A 21,448-nucleotide genomic window follows, 5' to 3' on the forward strand; every position below is an offset into this window, starting at 1 on the left:
AGAGTTGAAACGAAAGCAGATTTCTGCGCAAAAGACCGTGCTTTTATATGTTGGTAAAATTATAGACTCCGTGCAAATGGATAATTATAAAAACTGCAGATTAGTCCATTGAATTAAACTGATTAAATTACAAAAATTCTTTCTTTTTCATTTGCAGGAATAATCATTTTATTTTAAGGGAATTATCAGTCCATCGTTTGCTTTCTTGGATTATTTATTCAGCTTTGTTCGAAAAACATTGTTTATTCAGTTTAATAAGTTTCTTAAAAATAAAATAAAATTCTACATTTTCATCGAAGAATAGTTATTTTTAATTCAAATTTTGTCTTTTTTTTTTTTACTTTTATTTGGTGCAATACGAAAGATAATTAATAAAAAATATATTTATAATAATTTTATTTTTTAATCAATGTTCGAGCATTAATGTGAGCTAGTGGTGGATAATTTATCTCGAGTTTAGGATATGTGTGACTTCCTTTAGAAGAATTTTAGTTAATGATTCATCGAGAGAGAAAAGTCTTAAACTCGCAAGTTGAGTAATTTGTGGTGAATATTCAACCTAATTTTCTAAGTTCAATTTGATGATATAAAACCATAGAAAAAGTAATAGAGACTTTACATATCCATATGACGAAACATATACATACAAAAGGTAAAAACTTTGCTTTTAATGAATTAATATATTAAGTTTTGGACGATCCTAGTAAGAATGAATCGATGAATTCACTTACGTAAAAGGATGAGTTTCCTTACTCTTAATGAATTTATATTATTTGATCTTAGTGGTTCTATTGAGATGTATTTCATGAATTCGCTAAATTAAATTTTAAGAAGATGAAGTTATTAAGTGTTCTTAATGATTACATTGTCTTAATTAGGATGTTATATATTGAGATAGACTTGACAAAATAATTTACGTAAATATGAATGATTGATCGCTATCACATTGAGTCATTTTCCTAAAACATTCATCAAACTCGTAAGAACTATTGGTTAAATTATTAGTCTACCATAAAATTAATTTGAAAAAGAGATTAATTGTGTGTTATGAGCTTATTCTTATTTTAATAAATTTTAAATTTATTCTTATAAGAGTAAATTTATCATAAGCTCTCCAATAAAAAGCCACCCTAAGCTCTTTGTTTGATGCTCGCAATCATTTGGTTAAACATTCATCAAAACTAAGACTATTGGTTAAATTATTAGTCTACCATAAAATTAATTTGAAAAAGAGATTAATTGTGTGTTATGAGCTTATTCTTATTTTAATAAATTTTAAATTTATTCTTATAAGAGTAAATTTATCATAAGCTCTCCAATAAAAAGCCACCCTAAGCTCTTTGTTTGATGCTCTGCAATCATTTGGTTTATTTATTTCTTTTTTTGGGGGATTTTTTTCAAAAATCATCGGTGATCGGTATATATATCGATCTAACACCGGTCAGATTATATTTTCTGATCTAACACCCGTAGCAGTAAAGCGGGCCTCCTGAACCGCGCTATATGCTGATTTGGCGCCACGTGTAGTATAGCGCGCCTCCTGTACCGCGTTGTACACTGAGTGGATTACACGTTGGGTATAGCGCGCCCCCTGCTCCGCGTTATACGCCACGTAGGGGTATAGCGCGGATAAGGGGCCGCGCTATATGCCGTACCAAAATTATATTTAACGCGGTCCCTGATCCACACTATATAATAATTACATATAACGCAGGTACTGCGCCTTATATGTTTATAAATACCTCCGATTCTCGCATCTCTCCTCACATCTCCTCGCATCTCTCCACTCTTATAAATTAATACAACAATTCCGTCAACGAGTAATAATTCTGGCAATCTTCTTATATTTGATTTAGAAGTTCGTGAGATTTTTTGTTATAAGGTAATTTTGTTATAATTTTTTAATTATACTTATTGTTTATTATCATTATTTGAAAAAATATTATACTAATTATTTTTAATTAATTTTTATGTTTGTAAAATTGAAAAGCGAGAGCATACGTCGAAATAGTTTTGCGGTGCGGGTAAGAATATAAAATTATATTATTTAAATTATTTACGTTGATGTGTAAAAAAAAATTTGTGTTATATTTTCGTTCATATATAATTTATTTAATCAGGTTTGTTTAAGTTATTTTTTTGCGTTGTTTTCGTATCAAATGAGCGTGTTAAAATATCATTCAAGAGAAACATAACTCTTGAGGAGCTGATAACGAAGATTTCGAGGAAGATTCATGTTGAAAGTAACAGAAGAATGTCGTCGTTGCAGTACAGATTTCCAACATCATTGTTGCCATTAACTTATACAGCGTTCGAACTTTCGAACAATGATGATGTTCAAATGATGGTTGAAACTCAAAGTAATTATTCAGATGCTACTATTGAGATGTATGCATATTTTGTTCAAGTGTGTGCTGTTCGGGGTCAATCTTTAAGCTCACACTATGGGCTGGCTGAACAAGTTGATCAAGTTGACAGCCCGACTACAGTAATGTGTAATGATTTTAATGCCATAATGGGGAGACATTCATCCGCAACTCCTTACGATATGAACCGAGGTGGGTCCACGAACAATCCGTATGGAAACACCGCGTCCAGTTCAAGGGGAAAGCATTCATTTGCAAATTTCTTTGACCATATAGAGATGCCATCGACGCAACCATCTGTGCAGTTCTATTCGAAACGATGGCTTCAAGCTCCAGGGGGAGGTATATGACTGTGAGCTTTTTCGATCTCAATGTCGATATGCCTTCCAGTTCAAGGGGAAGGCGTGCAAGTAGTAGGTTATTCGACCTAAATGTTGAGAGCATGGAGGAACCATGATCTCCACCAGAAGAACCGCTTCGTGAGCCTGGTGCGGATAGTGCTGAGACTGGACTATTCATTCACCCAGAATCACCGCAATTCAACTCCGATGATGATGAAGTTCCAGGAAATGTGGCACAAACTGACCCTCCTGCACACATGTAAGAAGCTGATTATGGTGCAATGTACGGGCCAGAATTTGCGGATATGCCTTATCTCGGTGACTATGGATATTACTCATCAATAAATAATGGTGAGTTATCTTTAGGCATGGAGTTTTCAAGCAAAGAAGAAGCGATGATGGCTATAAAAAATTACAATATCTGTAATTCTGTTCAGTCCAGAGTCAACCGATCAACGACCGAAAAATATGTATGCTACTGTGCCCGAAGCGAAAACGGATGCAATTGGATGGTTCACGTATCGAAAATGAAGAGGAAAAATATCATATGAGAACTAACAGTATACAACGGTCCTCACACATGTTATGTTGGAGGTGTCAACCAAGATCATCCAAACTTAGACTCTGAAGTGATATGACAAGCCATCATGCCCATGGTAAAAGCAAGCTCTCATATAACTGTTGCAGTGTTGATTTTAGCTATACAATCGCATTATGGGTACATCGTCTCCTATAAAAAAACTTGGTTGGCAAAACAAAATGCCATTGTCAAACTTCATGGCGAATGAGATGCATCTTACAACGAATTTTCAGGTTGGTTTAGGCTGGTACGGACGTTGAATCCTGGGATAATTGTGGACTTCAAAACCACCTATGCATACCATAATGATCGAGTTCTTCGTGATCGATGCCAATTCTACCGAGTTTTTTGGAATTACCCACAGTGCGTTAATGCTGCCAAATACTGCAAGCATGTGGTCCAGATCGACGGGACTTTCTTGTATGGAAAATACAAGCAAGGTTTATTATTGACAGTTGTCCAAGATGACAATTGCAACATTCTTCCAGTTGCTTTTGCTCTTGTCGAAGGAGAAGACACAAATTCTTGGGCTTTTTTCCTCCGAAATTTACGTGCACATGTTATCACGAGGGAAAAATCTGTGTCATTTCAGATCGCGGAGCTGGGATCAAAGCAGCAATGGAGACTTTGGGTCCAATGTGGCAACCACCCTTTGTTCAACATAGGTATTGTCTCTGACACATTGTTGCGAACTATCATGGAAGGTACAAGAAGAATGATGAGCGTCAATTAATTGTGCGCATGGGTAAGTGAAAGCAAGTTAGTAAGTTATATATTTTTTGATCATTTTAATTTTGCAAAGAAAGCAAGTTAGTAAGTTATACATTTTTTGATCATGTTACGAACTACTTCCTCGACGTTTAAATCAATGCTTCAAGATTTGCGGGCGAAGAACGAGGAAGGATACGATTACATCAGCCTCATCGATAAAGAAATGTGGACGAACGCATATGATAGTGGATATCGATATGGACACATGACGACCAACTTGGCTGAGGCAATCAATTCAACCTTAAATGGTGCACGTCATTTACCTGTAGCGGCTTTGGTAAAAACTACATATTTTCGTTTGAGGGCGCTTTTTGCGAAGCTCGGGGGACAAGCTCAAACCTGGATGCAAGGCGGTCATGTTTATCACCCTAGATTAGTTGCAGATCTACAGAAAAAAAATTGTTGCATCAAATGGAATGTCTGTAACAAGCATCTCTAGAAGGTATGAAATGTTTCATGTCACAGAGTTGCCGCGACCTCTTCAAGGGATTGAAGTTGTGTCGTTAAGAGTAAATCTAAGGGATAGAACGTGCGACTGCGGGTTTTTTCAAGCTCTGAATTATTCATGCTCTCATGTAAAAAATTAAATTAAATTTTACAAAATATTACTAATAATTTAAATTAAATTAAAACGTTAAAATGTTACCGTATCAGCAAAGTGTAGAGATATATGATTTCCATCCGAGCGAAGTAGACTGCCTTCCATTATATATCTGCAAAATAATTATATTAGTAAAATATTAAATAAAGTAAATACATAATAGTAAAAATATTATAAAATATACCTTAAAAAGATAGAGTATTTGAGAGAAATTTAGAGAATTTGAGAGAATTTGGTGTGATAAAAGTGATTGAGGATGAGAGTATTTATAGGGAGGATGGGGACGTGTAGGGTTGGGTATTTAGGGGTATAACGTGAAGTAAAAGTGCAATGTCACCGTACCGTTGCCTGAACTTCTGTTTCTGATCATTCTTCCAACTGTCCCAGATATCTCAAAGCTCCTGCACATTGTTCTGTTTTATGCTGATAGATGCGTAGCTAACCATCTCTGACACATAGCTTTCTTGAAGGTTGTCTCCCTTTTCTTTCTGAGTCTTCTCGGACCATAGTCGTACCTCGGGGTTCTTAGTCTCTTGTATTACAACACATTTGTCCATTAATTCAGATTATTTTGTGTAATAAACATCTTTTCAGGGATCAGTAACCTCTTGTTATGATGCAAACTGCTATAAAACAAACACAAAGGCAAAAAGGTTAGTAAAATAATAATATAAAAATAAATAAGTAAAATACACAAAAACAACAAGGTTAAAAAACGTCATAGGTTTCGGAATGTGGTTTTGGGGTAGGCTTAATTTCTCCATAGTCTCCTGGGTTAGGTTCTAAAAAACGGTACCCGAGTTCTCCTAGCTGGTGCCCCCTTGGGCCTACCAGACCTTTAGTCCTAAACTCATCATAGGCTTGTGTGGACTAAGTTAAACTCGAGAGGACACATTCCCTTATGCCCATACGGAGAATAAATTCACACGAAGGCATAATGTATATGAATCCCGAAGGTTACTTGCTAGGCCCATACGATGAATAAATTCACACGAAGGCGTCGCTTTCACCCCCACTTAAAACGGGTTCGGAGCTCGGGTATAGAGCCTTTAGATGAAAAAAAAGAAAACTTTGAAGGCTGAAATCATGAAAAAACGATTAGTCCAACTATTTACTCGAAAATAATCAAAAGTAAGTAAAAAGGATCGAAATATTACCTTAAAATTTAAACTTACCCTTTTCGTTAAAAAGACAATTGGAAATTACCTTAGCCTGACTCACTTACCGTCCCCAGCGGAGTCGCCAAGCTGTCGCAACCGTATTTCAGTTGGGCCCCGGAATTGGGCTTCGACTTAGAAAAATGTGGATTGGAGTCGCCACCGATCATTTATTTAAAAATAAATGGGTTGATCGGATACCCTATTTCTTACCTGATCTGCGTCTTACCAGAAATATGTCGGGCTCGGGAGTCGGTTATGGTCAAGGAAGGATTAGCACCCTTGAACCGCCCTTTCGGTACTACGTAATTTCCAGTTGTCTTAATTAAGAAAAATAACAAGTTAAATTAAAAGGTAAAGTTTCGATCCTAATTACTTACCCTTGATTGATTTGAAAATATCTTTTAAAAAATCGAGAAATGTGTTAGATAAACAAGGTAAATAAAACAAATAAGATACAAGGGAAAAATAAAATAAATAAGTAAGATAAGAAAAAAAAAATAGTAAAGTAATAATTATATGTAGTAATATTAGATTTATAAGTAAAATATTAAAGAAATATATATATATATAATAATAATAAAATATAGTAAAAAAATAAATGAAAATAATTTAATATATATATATATATACATATAATAATAATAACATGAATAATAAAAATAAATGAATAAAATATTCATATAATAAATAAAGGGACTAATATAGATTTTTAAAAAGCTCTTCCCTCCTTTAACCGAAAATCAAACCGGTTTTTAAAAATAAGCCTCGGGGTAGATCTAGGTTCGAAACTTCGAACCATTTTGGTCATCGGCGCAACCCACGTTTTGGGTTATTCGAACCAAATCTCAAGAAAAATAACGTGCACATGCAAAAGAAAGAAAAAAGAAAATACTACCTTTTATTTCCTTTTCGAATCCTTTACAATAGTTTTGCCTTTGTATCTTCCCGTGCTTTCCTCTATGTTTTGTGTGTAAATCCTGTGTTACAATGGTGAGTTACAATGGCTATTTATAGTGTTTGTGGATCATATCTTTAGGAATTTAAATCTTAGTAGAACTCTATCATATTTTTAGGAGTTTGAATCCTAGCAAAATTTTATCCTATTTTTAGGAGTTTGAATCCTAGTAGGACGAAAATATGTGTTGATAGGGTCGGGTTTGGACTTTGTATCAGGGTCGAGCTTCGAGTTGAGTGAAGTCATCTCAAATCCGAGTCAAGTCAAATTTCATATAAATAGTGTATATTTTCGGGTAGAGTTAGCCGGAAACCCAACCCATGCCCATCCCTACACAGAACCCACCATTGGTTGCACCCTAGCTAGCCTCTTGGCAGGGACTGTCACGAACCCTTTAGGAAACAGCTACTATCAGGGTCCAAAAGAGGCACCATCGGAGGCTGCACCGGCTTGTCTTGGGATTTATGGTAAAGGAGCTTATGCAGGCTATGCCGGCCACCTTCCGGTGGATGGTGTCAATTGAAGAAAGTACCTTCTTCCAGTTTTATTGGACTTGTTCGACTCTGGCTTAAAATAAACATTTCAGTTCATAATATACATGGGTATATATGTTAGGCAGGTAAATTCTTTAAGAGATTGTTTTATTGCATCATTCATTAGTAAAACTCTGTTGTTGATGACATTGAGATTGAATTTGTTTCAGATTTTTTATTCACGGTAGGCATACAAAATCATCACTTGTCTCTACATCATCAAGATCAACATCGAAATCATCAAAATCCATGTTTCCTCCAATGGAAAGTTCCCCGATTTTCGGAACCTCGGTAGTTTTCTTGGCTTCCTGTATGATGCTCTGCACTTCTTCCATGGTTTGTGAAGGGTTATTTACATCGTGTCTTTGCCAGCTTCCACCTTCCATTAGTTCCATCGGCAAGTTCTTCAAGAACCAAGGGTGGCTTCGAATTTCCGGTATAGTTATTCTCTGCACCAACAACATGAACATAAACCAGATATAAACAATTCAAATGATCGGCCGGAGTAACCGGCAACTAGCTTTCAAATGCATTACTTTTTCAGGATTTGCCACGAATATCCGAGATAAAAGGTGTTTGTACTCCACGGAAACTCAGACGTCGTCCGGGAACGAGTAGTGAACACTGAGTATCCGCTGTCATGAAGAACCTCCCAAGTGAGTTAGGGAAAAGCCTCAACTAATTGCATTGATTATCAAATCATGATAAAACACTGACCCCAATTGTTTTTCCGAATTTCTTCGGATCATTAGGATCTTCAAAGGGATATGCCCCAACCAACATAACATACAAGGTGACTCCACATGACCAAACATCTGCAATCTGTAGGTAACTCTGGGATGTTACTTGCAGAACAAGAAAAGTGAACTATATGTACAAGTATATATCACCTTGCCGTCGTATTCTTTCTTCGATAGAACCTCAGGGGCAATGTAAGCCGGTGTTCCTACGGTAGATTTCGGTTGAGAATGCAACACAGATTACTACAAAATCAGGGGACTGCAATCAGAACAAAAAACTCAATGCAGTCTACAAAAATGTGGATTAGATCAGTTTGATGGTGTCACCTTCGAGTACCCGAAATCTCATATTTTGACACGGGGTGCAGTGCTACCGTCAAGGAGAGTGTTTTCGAGCTTAAGATCCCTGTGACATATTTGCTGCAAAACAGAAATTTCCATAAACAAAAAACAGTAGAACTACAATATTTGAAGAAATATAAATGTAGAAGCCAAAGTTGCATACCATGGAATGACAATAACTGACCCCAGATATCAATTGCTGAAAGAAAAACCTAGCCTGTTAACATCTCCAATGGAAGATTTATAAATGAGAAACTGTATTATGCAACATAATAGACTAAAAACACTCTCTTCCACCTCGTTTTACAGATTCTTGTGCGAGTGTCCAATTACGGATTTGTTCTGTATTTTCAATTTATGTTTTTACCTCATCCTCACTAAATCTACCAGCACTGCAAATGCGTTCAAAGAGCTCTCCACCTGCAGCATACTCCATGACTATGGCTAGATGTGTAGGCGTAAGAAGAACCTGCAAAAAGCATTGATCAAATCTAAGCAGCACCAGTAGACCGCAATCGCGATAAACAGACCACAACTGAAATGTAAATCCCTGATCAGAAGGGTTATACCTCTTTGAATCTAACTATATTGGGATGTTTCAACGATCTATGATTCATGATTTCCCTCTGCACATGTTCATCAATCTGCAACAAAAAAAGTAACATAAAATTCATTCAACAAACCCAAATCTCGAACAGAGAATCCAATTAGAAACAAGAAAAAGGAAAGAGGTTATGAAGACGAGACCTTGTGGCCTCTTTCATTGAACTTAACAGCAAAGAGTTCTTTTGTCCATTTATCCCTAACAAGCTTGGCCACATCGAAATTCCCAGACCCAATATCCTTCATAATCTCATAACCATCCATGGTTTTTCTTTGCACTGCAAATCTTTGATCTTTCTGGGGAAACAAACAGTGTAAATAACGTAAGAAGAGAGCTCATTGGGGTGGTTTTATTTCAAAGTTAGTTGCGGCTGACAAGTGACAACCCGGCCCCCATCAAAACGTCACCATTACCAGACAAAAACAAAGTCGTGGCTAGCGCTAGAAGGTGAAAAGCCTGGAACCCTCCTATCTTTTTACTGCAGAGGCAACACGTGTATGAAATGACGGAGATTCTCTTTTATCATTGGGAGATGAAAGAATAATGAAGAGAAATCGCCGGCCAATGTATATTTTCATTAGATTCTTCTCTAAAACTCAAATTCAAACCTGAAGAATATAGGTTTGATACTAAAATTAGTTATGGGTTTTACATTTCTGATCAGATGAGGACAATAAAGATGGAAAACCATGGATGGTGACCAAGATCTTATTGATTATCACCTTCTTCACAGCACTAAATTAAATAATCGCCGGCCAAGTTCTTGCAACCATCTAGCGGAAGTGGACAACCAAGGTTAGCTGCCCACTAAGATCAAGTCGGTTAGAGGTTTTGAAAAGTTTGAGTTAGAATCAAGGTTAGGGTAAATATATTTGAATGGACTCGATCTAAGAAAATAATATAGTTATTTTTTATATATTTAAGAATAATTATAATTATGTTCCTCTCTATGTAATTTTTTACAATTAGTTTCTTATTTAACCTAATGAAAATAAAAAAAGTTAATATATACTTGTATTTTTTTATTAATCTGAAGTAAGTATAAAATTGTATATGTTCAAAGTAACTCTCAACTATTTGATATTGAACGCTCATACTTCTCACGTTCATGATGCTCGAATCTAAGATATCAAGGAATAAGAATAATTTTTTACCACCGAGATCATTTGGTTCATGCAGATATTAATAAATTTAAATTTTATTTTAAGGAATTTTTTCATGTCTTGTGAAGGTTTCCTTATATTTCGGTTGATACCAAATGGTACATATGTACATAAACCAATATCAATGGGTGTAAGATTTTAAATCAAATTTTAAATTTTTTATTTCAATTATTTTTAATGAAAATTATATATATATATATATATATATATTATTTTGTTTATGCTTAAAAAATTAACAAACAATTTGATTAAATAAAAATTATGTGGTATATAGACTTAGATTTTTGGTGTAAAGCATATATCCCCCAAGTCAAAGTCAAACACGTTTTAAGCTTAAGCGGTCCTCTAATCAAAATTGTCAACTTAAATCTCATCATCAACGAGTTCCAACTTTCAAGTTATGGAAATTGCCCAGAATTTGATCTGGGTTTTTCTTGCCACCTGTTAAATATCAATCCATAAAGTATAAGTTATGGCAGCTTAAAAAGGTTGAACCATAGGAAGTTGCTAAGAACTTGAGACTTGAGAGTTCAACATGTCTTTTACTAGCCGTCAAATTAGGCTTTTTCCTCTCTCTTTTTCGATTCTGAAAAGTAAATCGAAGTACAAATATATATATATATATATACAATGAATCAGCTTGAATCTTTGAATTTTTCCACCACACTGATTCATCAGATTAAGGGTATTCCTTTGGCAGAATGTTTTTGCTGTATAAACTATTACATAAGTGTTTAAAATCAAAGCTTCTGCATGTACAAATAAATGTATTGTTATTTTATCTGCAACTTACATACATAAACGTAGAACTGATCCGCTTCTTCTCTAAAGTTGTACAAATTTTACAATCTGATGAATGCAAAAGAAATATAAAACATTAGTAAATGGAACAAAATGCCCGCCATTAATGAACCCTTCTTGGATGCAGCAACTTAGACAAGAACCCAGTTTTGTTCTTCCCTTCTTCCCTTGTCAATCTCGAACCAAACACCACCGATCTGCTCTTACTTAACACATCTTTCCCATTAATCATTAACAAAAAAAACCCATCTTTTCCTTCTTTAGGAAAACGGTGACGATGATGCATGGGAGAAGATGCGTAAGAAGAAGAAGCTGAACACGAAGAACAATACGATGAAAGAGAAGAAGAAGAAGATGAGGCAATCGTAGTACAACGTGAGCTTGAACTAGTCGATAAACGTGAAAGCTTCTCTTTCAAACAAAGAGAACAAACGCCTGGGGATTGCCTGTGCTTCGGGTGTTTCCTGCAACAGGCCGCTTGATCATTAGGCATCACGGATCGTCTTCTTCCACCACCACCTGCAACTGCTGCAAAATCTTTTTTTTGATATAAGGTTCTCCATTAGGGTTTTGCTTCGTATCATATTTGATTGCTATCGCCATTGGAGGGATCTACAAGCTCTATATAAAAGCTTTTGTGTGGGTGCGTTTCCAAGAGACTTCATGGGAGGAGCTTTTGGACTGTTTAAATTCAATTTCGTCTGTGTGTTTTAAAGGTGTTGGAAAAGGAAAAAATGAACGGCTCTGATTGAGTGGTCCACCTGATTGTAGGATGGATGCTTTAAAACCTTTTAACCAACCATATGCTTTCGGTGAGGTATAATTGTGATCATAGTCCCTGTATTTTCTGTACATTTGAAGATTTGTCTTTATTATCTTTTAATTTAACATTGAAAGTATAATTGGTATTACCATCAAAATACTTCCATTATTATTTTAAAATGAATTTTATTAAATTGGATTATGTGATATAAGGCTAAATAAGTTGATAGAAATAGAGATAAGATTTGTTTGTATCGTTTAAAACTCATTAATTTTATAAAAAAAATATAATCATGAGATAAATGAAATAAAAAATTATTCTATTTTTTCCAAAAAAACTGAAAAAAGTTAAAATTAAGGTATAAAATTTTAATCTCAATTGTCTATTTATATTCATCTAGCTTATTAATTTATATATATATATATAATATTAAATTCAGAATTGAATAAATTTTTATTCTAATATTAAATTTAGAATTGAATAAATTTTTATTCTAAATTAAGTTTGGTAAAGTTATTCAACACTCCTATAAAGAAGCATAATAAAAATTTGTTTGTTTTTTCAATTTTTTGCTTACATAGTTTGCACATGAATTAAAGTTGAACATTTGAGCAATTTTTAAATATTTCATAATTCTGTTTAATGGAGATTTTTTATGGTATTATTATAGATTAAATTCTTGGAATTACAAAAAGAAGGACTAAATTTCAACTGTGTGATCACTACAGGGACTGCGGATAAAATTAGATCTTTATGTGATGGCGTGCGTAGTCATGGGAGGAAAGGAGGTGGACGTGATGAAAACGGTGGAAAATTTGCGCCGTATTTAGGTGGAGAAATGTGTTAAAAGGCAAACTTAAAGTACACTCCAATAGAGTTAGGCCACGTGGTATTCCAAGATAATATTTTTAATGAGTTGCAATAAAATTATTGGACAGTCATTTGTGTGTTGTGTCAGCAAAATTTATTAGTTGGCGGACCTTTTTTATTTACATTTCACAATTGCACCGACACACGATCAAAAGTTGGGTTAGTCCAAATTGCGCTTCTCAGCTGGACTTGATTTTAATTATTATTTTATTTAATATAATTATCACAAAAATATTTTTTAAAATAAATTATTTAAATCATCATTAATTTATATATATATATATAATGTTTGAATTTAATATCTTGAAAAATAACGATAAATCACTTAACTAAAATTACTTATTTCGTACATGGACTAAAATTTTAAAGTTTAAATCCCATAAAAGTATAAAACTTTTAATTGAAAATTCTATGATTTAATTTTCTCTCATAATTAAATCTATTATAAATAACATCGATTATTTGTTTAACTTATTGTATTCATAATTCTGCTGCTACAATTTAGTAAATTCAACGTTGTTATTGTGTTCAATACATGAATAATTATTGAACTTTTTATTTTTATAATATCTTCCCGTAAATAATATCCATAATTTAAATAACTTTTTAATTTGTTGTAACTTAAGTAAATATCTTTAAAAATTATATTAAATATATTTAAATATCTTTTAAAAAAAGAAGAAGAATAAGGAACTTTTTAATTTGTTGATCAATGTTATTTTTTTATTTTAATCCAAAAAATATGAAAAAAAGTTATAACAATCACACTAATTTGAAGAAAAAAATGCAATAGGGATTGTTTTTCAAAAAAATAATATAATAAAAAATGAATTTTTAAATCATAAAAATTAATATATTAAATGATATATACGTTTTAGCCTAAGCCTGACCCTAGGTGCCGGCTTCTTTCCCCTTCGTCTTCTTTGCTTCTTTCACAGTGTTGTTTTGTTCCATCCAAGATTCCACCTTTTCTTCCACTTCCTCTACCTGCATTTTTTTTTGTTTTAAAACAATATATTACACATTTACTCACAAATTATAATAATTAATTATGTATCGTATAAATTTAATTATATTTTAATAAAAATCAAATATTTTTTCTTCAAATCCTTTAGATGCATGAATGCAAAATGAGAACAAACAAGGGTTGAGTGAGTTGTTAAGAATGGTCAATTGCCCGTGTTGTCTCATTAATTGATCGAGGGATTAAAAATATTTATATTATTTCATTTTATGTGGGTTCGAATCATGACATTTACACATGTTATTTTCAAACAAATTTATAGAAAAATATTATTTTAAACTATTAAACGAAGACAAGTCCGTTTTTAGGAATATGTTATATATCATATGGTTGCTTTTTCAGTATCTTACAATTGTCAAAATTAGAAAATGGCAAGGAAAAAGGAAAGAAACCTTGTCAATGAATTCTCCAGCTAAGCGTGCACCATCAGCTGTATTTTTAGCTATATCTTCAACTATTTCAAGGGCATCTTTAAGTCTGCCTTCCGGCAGATGGTTTCCAATATCATCCGCCACCCCCTCCACTTGCTCAGCCACCTTTTCAACAATGTCCGTCGCCGCTTCTACTTTGTCTATCACAGTTTCAACTTCATCTGTACACATATATAAAATAATAAAGCATTAATATATATTGAGGAGAATGCAATTTGAATAACTTAATTATATATCCAAACCTTTCAGTTTTAACAATGGCCCCCATTTGCTCCTCCAAAAGGGTAGAACCATACTCATCAGAATTCCCATAACCCAGAGTTTCCTGTTGAAAAAAAATTCCAAAATTCACTCCTAACCTTTCATAAAACAGTCACTTTAGTTCCTATTTCTTTTATTTTAAAACATGTTTTCACAAAATAGTCCCTTTAACCCTTTTCCTTTTAAAATATTTTAGAACAAAATATCCTCTAATTAAGTAGAAATCGTTAATTAACTAACAATTAAAGTTTGTCGCTAACCCGGGAAGTTTTGTGTGTCTAAACATGCCACATCATCACTTACTCACATGTTTCATGCGCAACGTTATCATTTATATACATGCAACATGTGTCATTTCATCAATTTAAATACATATATATGACTTATCACATCAACAATAAGTGTTGACTATTGGTAAGCTAACGGTTTACATCCAACTATAGGCTCTTTTACCCCAAAACAAAACATTGAAAGCTAAAGTGATAAAAAAATGATAAGAGAAAAATTGACTATTCAATCAAATGTTAGAAAGACTTTTTTGTCATTATGAAAAAAATGGTAATCATTTTTATAATTGAAAAATAAAAAATGTTAAATGAGACTAACCAGGAACTAGGACCAGGATTAGAAGGAAATGAAGGTCCGGATCCAACACTGCAACAAACGACCATGTTGTTGTCTCTGTCAGCATGTTGCAACCTAAGAGCAGTGCCCAGCGATTGCAGATTCGGATTCCTTGGAATATGGTATTTTGCCTTGTGTTTTGCTATCACCAAGGAATGACCAAAACCTATAATGGCAGTCTGCAATTTGCCGGACGAATCCATTCCAACTTTGCACAGACAGATCGATGCTGAAATACTCGACATAGCTCGCATTATTACAGCTTTTCCTTAATATATGTGAAATGAACTTAACGCTTATGTAAGAACAGGAAAAAAAATGAGAGGAGAATCACAGTTGATGGAAAATACAGGCTTTTCTTGAACAAGTTATAGCGTGTTTTATAGACAGGTGTTTTAGATGGAATAGGAAGGAAGACAAATATTGTATTTTTTCTTGGAAAGTCAATGAACCCTAATCCTTGTTTGCATGTTGGATTTTTTTATTATATATTTCCAGATTTCTTAGAAGCTTCTTCCTTATTGAATTGAGCTGTCCACGTGTTGTAGCTCGATCGTTTCTTTGATTTTCCAATGGAATAATATTATTTGATTTTAATTTAAATGAATTTTTATAACCATATACAATATATACATAAATACATACAATTGGAAGTGTTGCGGAAGACGGCTATCGGATAGAGCAAAATCGCAACTGATAATTTGAGAAAATAAAAATGAAGATAAAAGAGACACAAAATTTACGTGGAAAACCCCTAAAAATTTAGGGTAAAAACCACGGGCAACGGTAGAAGAATTTCACTATAAGAAAATAGGAATTACAACCTCTCTCGATCTACCAAGGAGAAAACAATGATAATTCTCTCTAGATAAAAAAGAGAAAACAACTCTCAAGAAACTCTCTAAAATCTCTCTAGTATTGGAAGAAAGCTAGAATGCTTTGGGATGGTTTTGAAGCTAAATGAGCTAGGGTATTTATAGTTGAAGCTTTAAGGACTAATTTGTAAATACCCTAAATTATAATGACTAAACTATGCTTATACCATTTAGCAATTTTAACAATTGTGTGCTCCTTTTGACAATTGCACCGAATTGTGCATTAATGCATCGTTTTCGGTGCTGACTTTTAACAATCTCCCACTTGAAGATTTGATTGAAACAATCATATCTTTACACAATTCTTTCTACCTTGTTCCATCATGTTGCTTACGTTTCTGACAGGCCACATGAGGATCGACACCAAGTATATTTATCGGTATTGACTGCCTTTGTCATGAAATCTGCTATGTTGTCTTTGGTATGGATCTTCTGCATATCTACCGTCCCTTCTTCCACCTTTTCACGAATGAAATGGTATTGAACTCGTATGTGTTTTGTCCTTGAATGAAATACTGGATTCCTTGCTAGATGCAAGGCGCTTTGACTGTCACAAAACAGAGAGACTTACTCTTGATTGTGCCCAAGCTCCTCCAATAGCATCTTCAACCAAATTGCTTCTTTACTGGCTTGTGTAGCTGCTACATATTCTGCCTCTGTTGTGGACGTAGCCACAACTGACTGCAATTTTGAAACCCAGCTTACAGCTCCACCAGCAACTTTGAACACATATCATGTAGTAGATTTGCTTTTATCCAAATCCCCTGCATGGTCAGAATCTACATACCCATTGATTAGTAAGTTTGATCCTCCGTAACATAATGCAACATTTGAGGTCCCTTTGATGTATCTTAGGATCCTCTTTACAATATTCCGATGCTCTTTGCCTGGATTAGCCATGTACCGACTAACCACTCCCACTGCTTGTGCAATGTCTGGTCTTGTACATATCATAGCGAACATTAAACTTCCCACTGCTGATGCATACGGTACTCGAGACATCTCCATCCTCTCTTCTTCACTGCTAGGACTCATACTGGAGGATAATTTGAAGTTAATAGGAAGAGGGGTAGAAATTGGCTTACAATCTTGTATGCTAAATCGTGACAAGATTTTCTTCAAGTAATTCTTTTGTGAAAGCCAAATCTTCCTATTACTTCTGTCTCGGTGAATTTGCATCCCTAGAATCTTGTTTGCTGATCCCAAGTCCTTCATTTCAAATTCCCTAGCCAGTTGTGCCTTCAATTCTTCAATATGATCTTTGTTGGGTCCTGCAACCAACACGTCATCCACATACAACAACAATATAACAAAATCGTTATCACCAGACCTCTTGAAATAAACACAAGGGTCTGCATTAAGTCTGTTCTATCCAAGGCACATAATAAAGGAATCAAATCTCTTATACCAACACCTCGACGCCTGCTTTAGACCGTACAGAGATTTGTTCAACCTGCAAACCAAGTTCTTCTTTTCTTCTTCTTCAAAACCTTCAGGCTGGAGCATATAAATTTCTTCTTCAAGATTTCCATGAAGAAAAGTTGTTTTAACATCTAGCTGCTCTAGATGTAAGTCCAATGTAGCACACATTGCCAAAACTACTCGAACTGTTGTTAGTCGAACCACAGGAGAAAATATTTCATTAAAATCAATACCTTCTTTTTGAGCATATCCTTTGACCACCAGTCTTGTACGATACCTCTCAACTTGATCGTCACCATTTCGCTTTATTTTGAAGACCCATTTGTTACCAATTGGCTTCCTTCCTTGTGGTAGTGGCACAAGGTCCCATGTATTATTTTTATGAAGGGCTTCGATTTCTTCTTGCATCGCCATCATCTACAGTGAAGCATCTGAGCTATTTATTGCCTCCTGAAATGTTGATGGCTCACCATCCTCTGTTAAAAGGCAGTATGCAATATTACCTTCTATAACATAATCTGAGTGCCAATTTGGACGTCTTCTCACACGATCTGATTGACGAGTTGTTGGAGCTTCAGAACTCTCTGGTTCTTGTTCATCATGTGCTGGTTCTGCTTCAGAAGAATCTCCTTGTTCAAACTCTTTTTCCACATGTATCTGAGTAGTCTCTGACTTTTCAGCGCTATCATCGTCTTCTTTTCTTTGTAGTTTATCTTCTACAAAGATAACATCCCTGCCATACGTCAGAGTGAACCAATTCTAGAACATTTTTGCCTCTAGAATTTGATTTGTTGAATTTCAACCGGTGCTGCTTACTTGTTATGCAATGCTCACACAAAAGAAGTATTACCTTTGTTAAGCCTGGAAGTAGTTTTTGCTCCACAAGGACTTTCATTCCTTGTTCTGACATGTGTCCAAGTTTCTGATGTCATAGCATTGTAGAATCTGAACTACATGAGGAAACAGAGGCTTCTGCTTCTAGCAATGTCTCTCCCTTCAGTATGTACAAGTTTGCAGCTATCTTTTCACCTTTCAGCACCACAAGCGCTCCACGGAACACCTTCATGATTCCTTCCGTGTTTCAATCTTGCTTGCATTATTATCCAACAATTCATAGAATAATAAATTTTTCTTTAGGCCTTTCACGTGCCGCACATCTCGAACAACTTTAATTATTCCATCATACATCTTCAATTTGATGGTTCCCACGCCAATGATCTCTAAGGCATGATCATTACAACTATACACAGATCCTCCTGAGACAGGTTCATATTGATGAAACCATTCTCTTCTTGAGGTCATGGGATATGTTGCTCCTGAATCAATGAGCCATATATCTGCAAATCTTTTTCTTCCTTCCACGGTGGTTGACGCTTCACAGCATAGTGCATCTCCATCATCTGAAGTGTTTGCGGTATTACCTTGTGGATTGGAGTTTTTATTTAGACTCCAACAATCCTTCTTCAAGTGACCCTTCTTTCCACAATTGTAGCACTTTAAATTCTTCTTGCTCCTCGACTTCGATCTACCATGTTTGTGACTGCTGCTTTGGCCACGTTCTGTTGATCTCCCTCTCATCGTTATCAATGCCTCTACTTGTTGCAGATTTACTTGTCTGTCTTCCTTGTTCTTGCGCCGATTTTCTTCTTGGAGAACAGCAGTTGCAACGTCATCGAAGACTAGACTGGTGACATTACTGTTTGTCAAGTTGATGATGAGTTGATCATACGAATCAGGTAGACTTTGAAGTAGAAGTTCAACACGTTCTTGTTCTCCTATTGTACATCTTAAGGATGTAAGCTGAGAAAATAACGTGTTCAGTGTGTTTAAGTGCTCCGTCACTGAAGTAGATTCTGGCATACGGAGAGTGTATAATTTTCTCTTAAGGAAAATTTTATTGTGCAACGATGTGGCCTCGTACAATTTGGTGAGATGATCTCATATCTCCTTAGATGTATTCTTTTCCTCGATGCTTGACAATACTTCATCTGCTAATGCTAGATGAAAGTTTGCCATAGCATTCCCGTCCATTTCGATCCATTTGTTGTCATCTGTAAAATCTACCGACCTTTCACTGATAGCTGCTAGACATCCGTCTTTCCTCATGATGGCCTTCATCTTTAATTTCCACAATGAGAAATTTCTCCCATTGAATTTTTCAATATCAAATTTCGTTGACATAGCTTCTTTTACGGATATCTCCCACTATTTCACTATAGTGAATAGTTCTCTGGAACCTTCAAAGAATGGGTAATAACTTCTTACTTTCTTATGTTGGAGGATTCACCTTTTGGTGGTAACCACAAAGACAATAAGCAGATATTACACACTCTAATCTAGCTCGGATTCCAATTGTTGCGGAAGACGACTATCGGATAGAGCAAAATCGCAACTGATAATTTGAGAAAATAAAAATGAATATAAAAGAGACATAAAATTTACGTGGAAAACCCCTAAAAATTTAGGGTAAAAACCACGGGCAACGGTAGAAGAATTTCACTATGAGAAAATAGGAATTACAACCTCTCTCGATCTACCAAGGAGAAAACAATGATAATTCTCTCTAGATAAAAAGGAGAAAACAACTCTCAAGAAACTCTCTAAAATCTCTCTAGTATTGGAAGAAAGCTAGAATGCTTTGGGATGGTTTTGAAGCTAAATGAGCTAGGGTATTTATAGTTGAAGCTTTAAGGACTAATTTGTAAATACCCTAAATTACAATGACTAAATTATGCTTATACCATTTAGCAATTTCAACAATTGTGTGCTCCTTTTGACCATTGCACCGAATTGTGCATTAATGCACCGTTTTCGGTGCTGACTTTTAACAGGAAGTAAACACCCAAAAGAGTATATCAAGTCTAAGATAAGAATTTATTAAACGACATGAGTGATAAAAGAAACTATAGTTTTCTTTTGAGTTTCTGAATTCAAATAATTACGTCTACAAATTATATATGTATTTATTGTCAATTTATTAAAAAAATTAAAAAAATATAATAATCCCAAACTAATAAAAAAATCTCAAGATAAATATATTATTCAATATTTAAAGCATCATCATCATCATATTATTATTATTATTATTATTATTATTATTATTATTATTATTATTATTACAATTTCCTCACTACCTTTTTTTTAAACTATTTCATATGCCATTACTCTTTCAGCTAAGATATGTCCTTATCGAAGGGTTAGGATATCCTTTTAAGGTTCGATAGGGTTTAAGATAAAGAATTATAAATTTTTATTTAAACATTAGGTAAATATATAAATGGTCCCTTGACTATAGAACATTACTTTGTTGAGTCTTTTGACTATAAAACATTATTTTGTTGAGTCTTTCGACTATTGAAAGTTACAAAATAGTCATCAACTATAAGGTGTTGATTTGTTGAGTCTCCGACTATTAAAAGTTACAAAATAATCACCTCAATATACATATGTTCCAAGCTCGTTTTTTAATAGTTAAAAAACTAGAAACCATATGAGTTGGACATTAACTTGCTCACGAGGATATAATACAATATGATATTAGAACCATTTGAGTTGTATTTTATGATTCGGGTCTCTATTTATATTATGTCGTTGAGCCAATGCTTTAAACATTATGTCATCAAGTCAATGCTTGAAAGCAACGATGTTGCCAATAGACATCATTAAAATATGATTTTACCATATCTCAATCAGTATGTTAATGTTTTGCTCAAACGATCGTTAATCTTTTTAACAGAAAATGATGAGTTTATAACATATGAATAGTCATGTGACTATTTTGTAATTTTTAATAGTCGAATGACTCAACAAAAAAAGTATATAGTTGAGGGACCATTTTGTAACCTTTAATAGTTAGGGGACTTAACAAAGCAATGTCCTATAGTCGGGGACCATTTATGTACTTTACCCTTAAACATTTTAGTTATAAAATTTATTAATATTATTTCAAAATTTAAGATGGAATTTAAATAAAATTAAGGATGTTTTCCTTCTTCACAAGGAATGGATTTTTTTATATATTTTTAATTATGTTAATTATAATTTTAAACATTTTAGTATATATTTTTATCGATATGTTTAGATTTTTATATAAAGTAAAATATTCCAAACCATATATTTCTCAATAAATAAAAAATTATGAGTAGATAATTTAAATAAAATCCATTACCATTTTTCATCAATAATATTTTACTTTTGAAAGTCTACATTAACAAATTACTT

General features: G+C 34.0%; 2 protein-coding genes and 1 pseudogene across 2 annotated transcripts; all 3 read right to left on the reverse strand.

The window, feature by feature from the left end:
• Positions 1-7,305: 7,305 nt before the first annotated feature.
• LOC120218357 lies at positions 7,306-9,283 on the reverse strand (annotated as a pseudogene).
• A 1,687-nt stretch (positions 9,284-10,970) lies between these two features.
• LOC120218353 lies at positions 10,971-11,516 on the reverse strand. Its single transcript, XM_039215314.1, has one exon. The coding sequence runs from the start codon at positions 11,448-11,450 to the stop codon at positions 11,061-11,063; it is 390 nt and encodes a 129-aa protein (XP_039071245.1). The 5' UTR covers positions 11,451-11,516; the 3' UTR covers positions 10,971-11,060.
• A 1,965-nt stretch (positions 11,517-13,481) lies between these two features.
• LOC120218414 lies at positions 13,482-15,258 on the reverse strand. The gene is made up of 4 exons (XM_039215352.1): positions 14,913-15,258; positions 14,288-14,370; positions 14,007-14,206; positions 13,482-13,577 (listed from the first exon to the last, which is right to left on the reverse strand). Exons 1-4 carry the CDS (start codon positions 15,182-15,184, stop codon positions 13,482-13,484), a joined length of 651 nt encoding a protein of 216 aa, XP_039071283.1. The 5' UTR covers positions 15,185-15,258.
• Between the last annotated feature and the right edge of the window lie 6,190 nt (positions 15,259-21,448).

This window comes from Hibiscus syriacus, unplaced genomic scaffold (assembly GCF_006381635.1).
Source record: "Hibiscus syriacus cultivar Baekdansim isolate YM2019G1 unplaced genomic scaffold, ASM638163v2 tig00110198_pilon, whole genome shotgun sequence".
Classification (NCBI taxonomy): domain Eukaryota; kingdom Viridiplantae; phylum Streptophyta; class Magnoliopsida; order Malvales; family Malvaceae; genus Hibiscus; species Hibiscus syriacus.

Coding starts and splice junctions, on each gene's coding strand:
- LOC120218353 (XM_039215314.1), bottom strand. CDS start 11,450: ATGCCTAATGATCAAGCGGCCTGTTGCAGGAAACACCCGAAGCACAGG.
- LOC120218414 (XM_039215352.1), bottom strand. CDS start 15,184: ATGCGAGCTATGTCGAGTATTTCAGCATCGATCTGTCTGTGCAAAGTT. Junction 14,371..14,912: donor AATCCTGGTCCTAGTTCCTG/GTTAGTCTCATT, acceptor TTTTTTCAACAG/GAAACTCTGGGTTATGGGAA. Junction 14,207..14,287: donor GCCATTGTTAAAACTGAAAG/GTTTGGATATAT, acceptor ATATGTGTACAG/ATGAAGTTGAAACTGTGATA.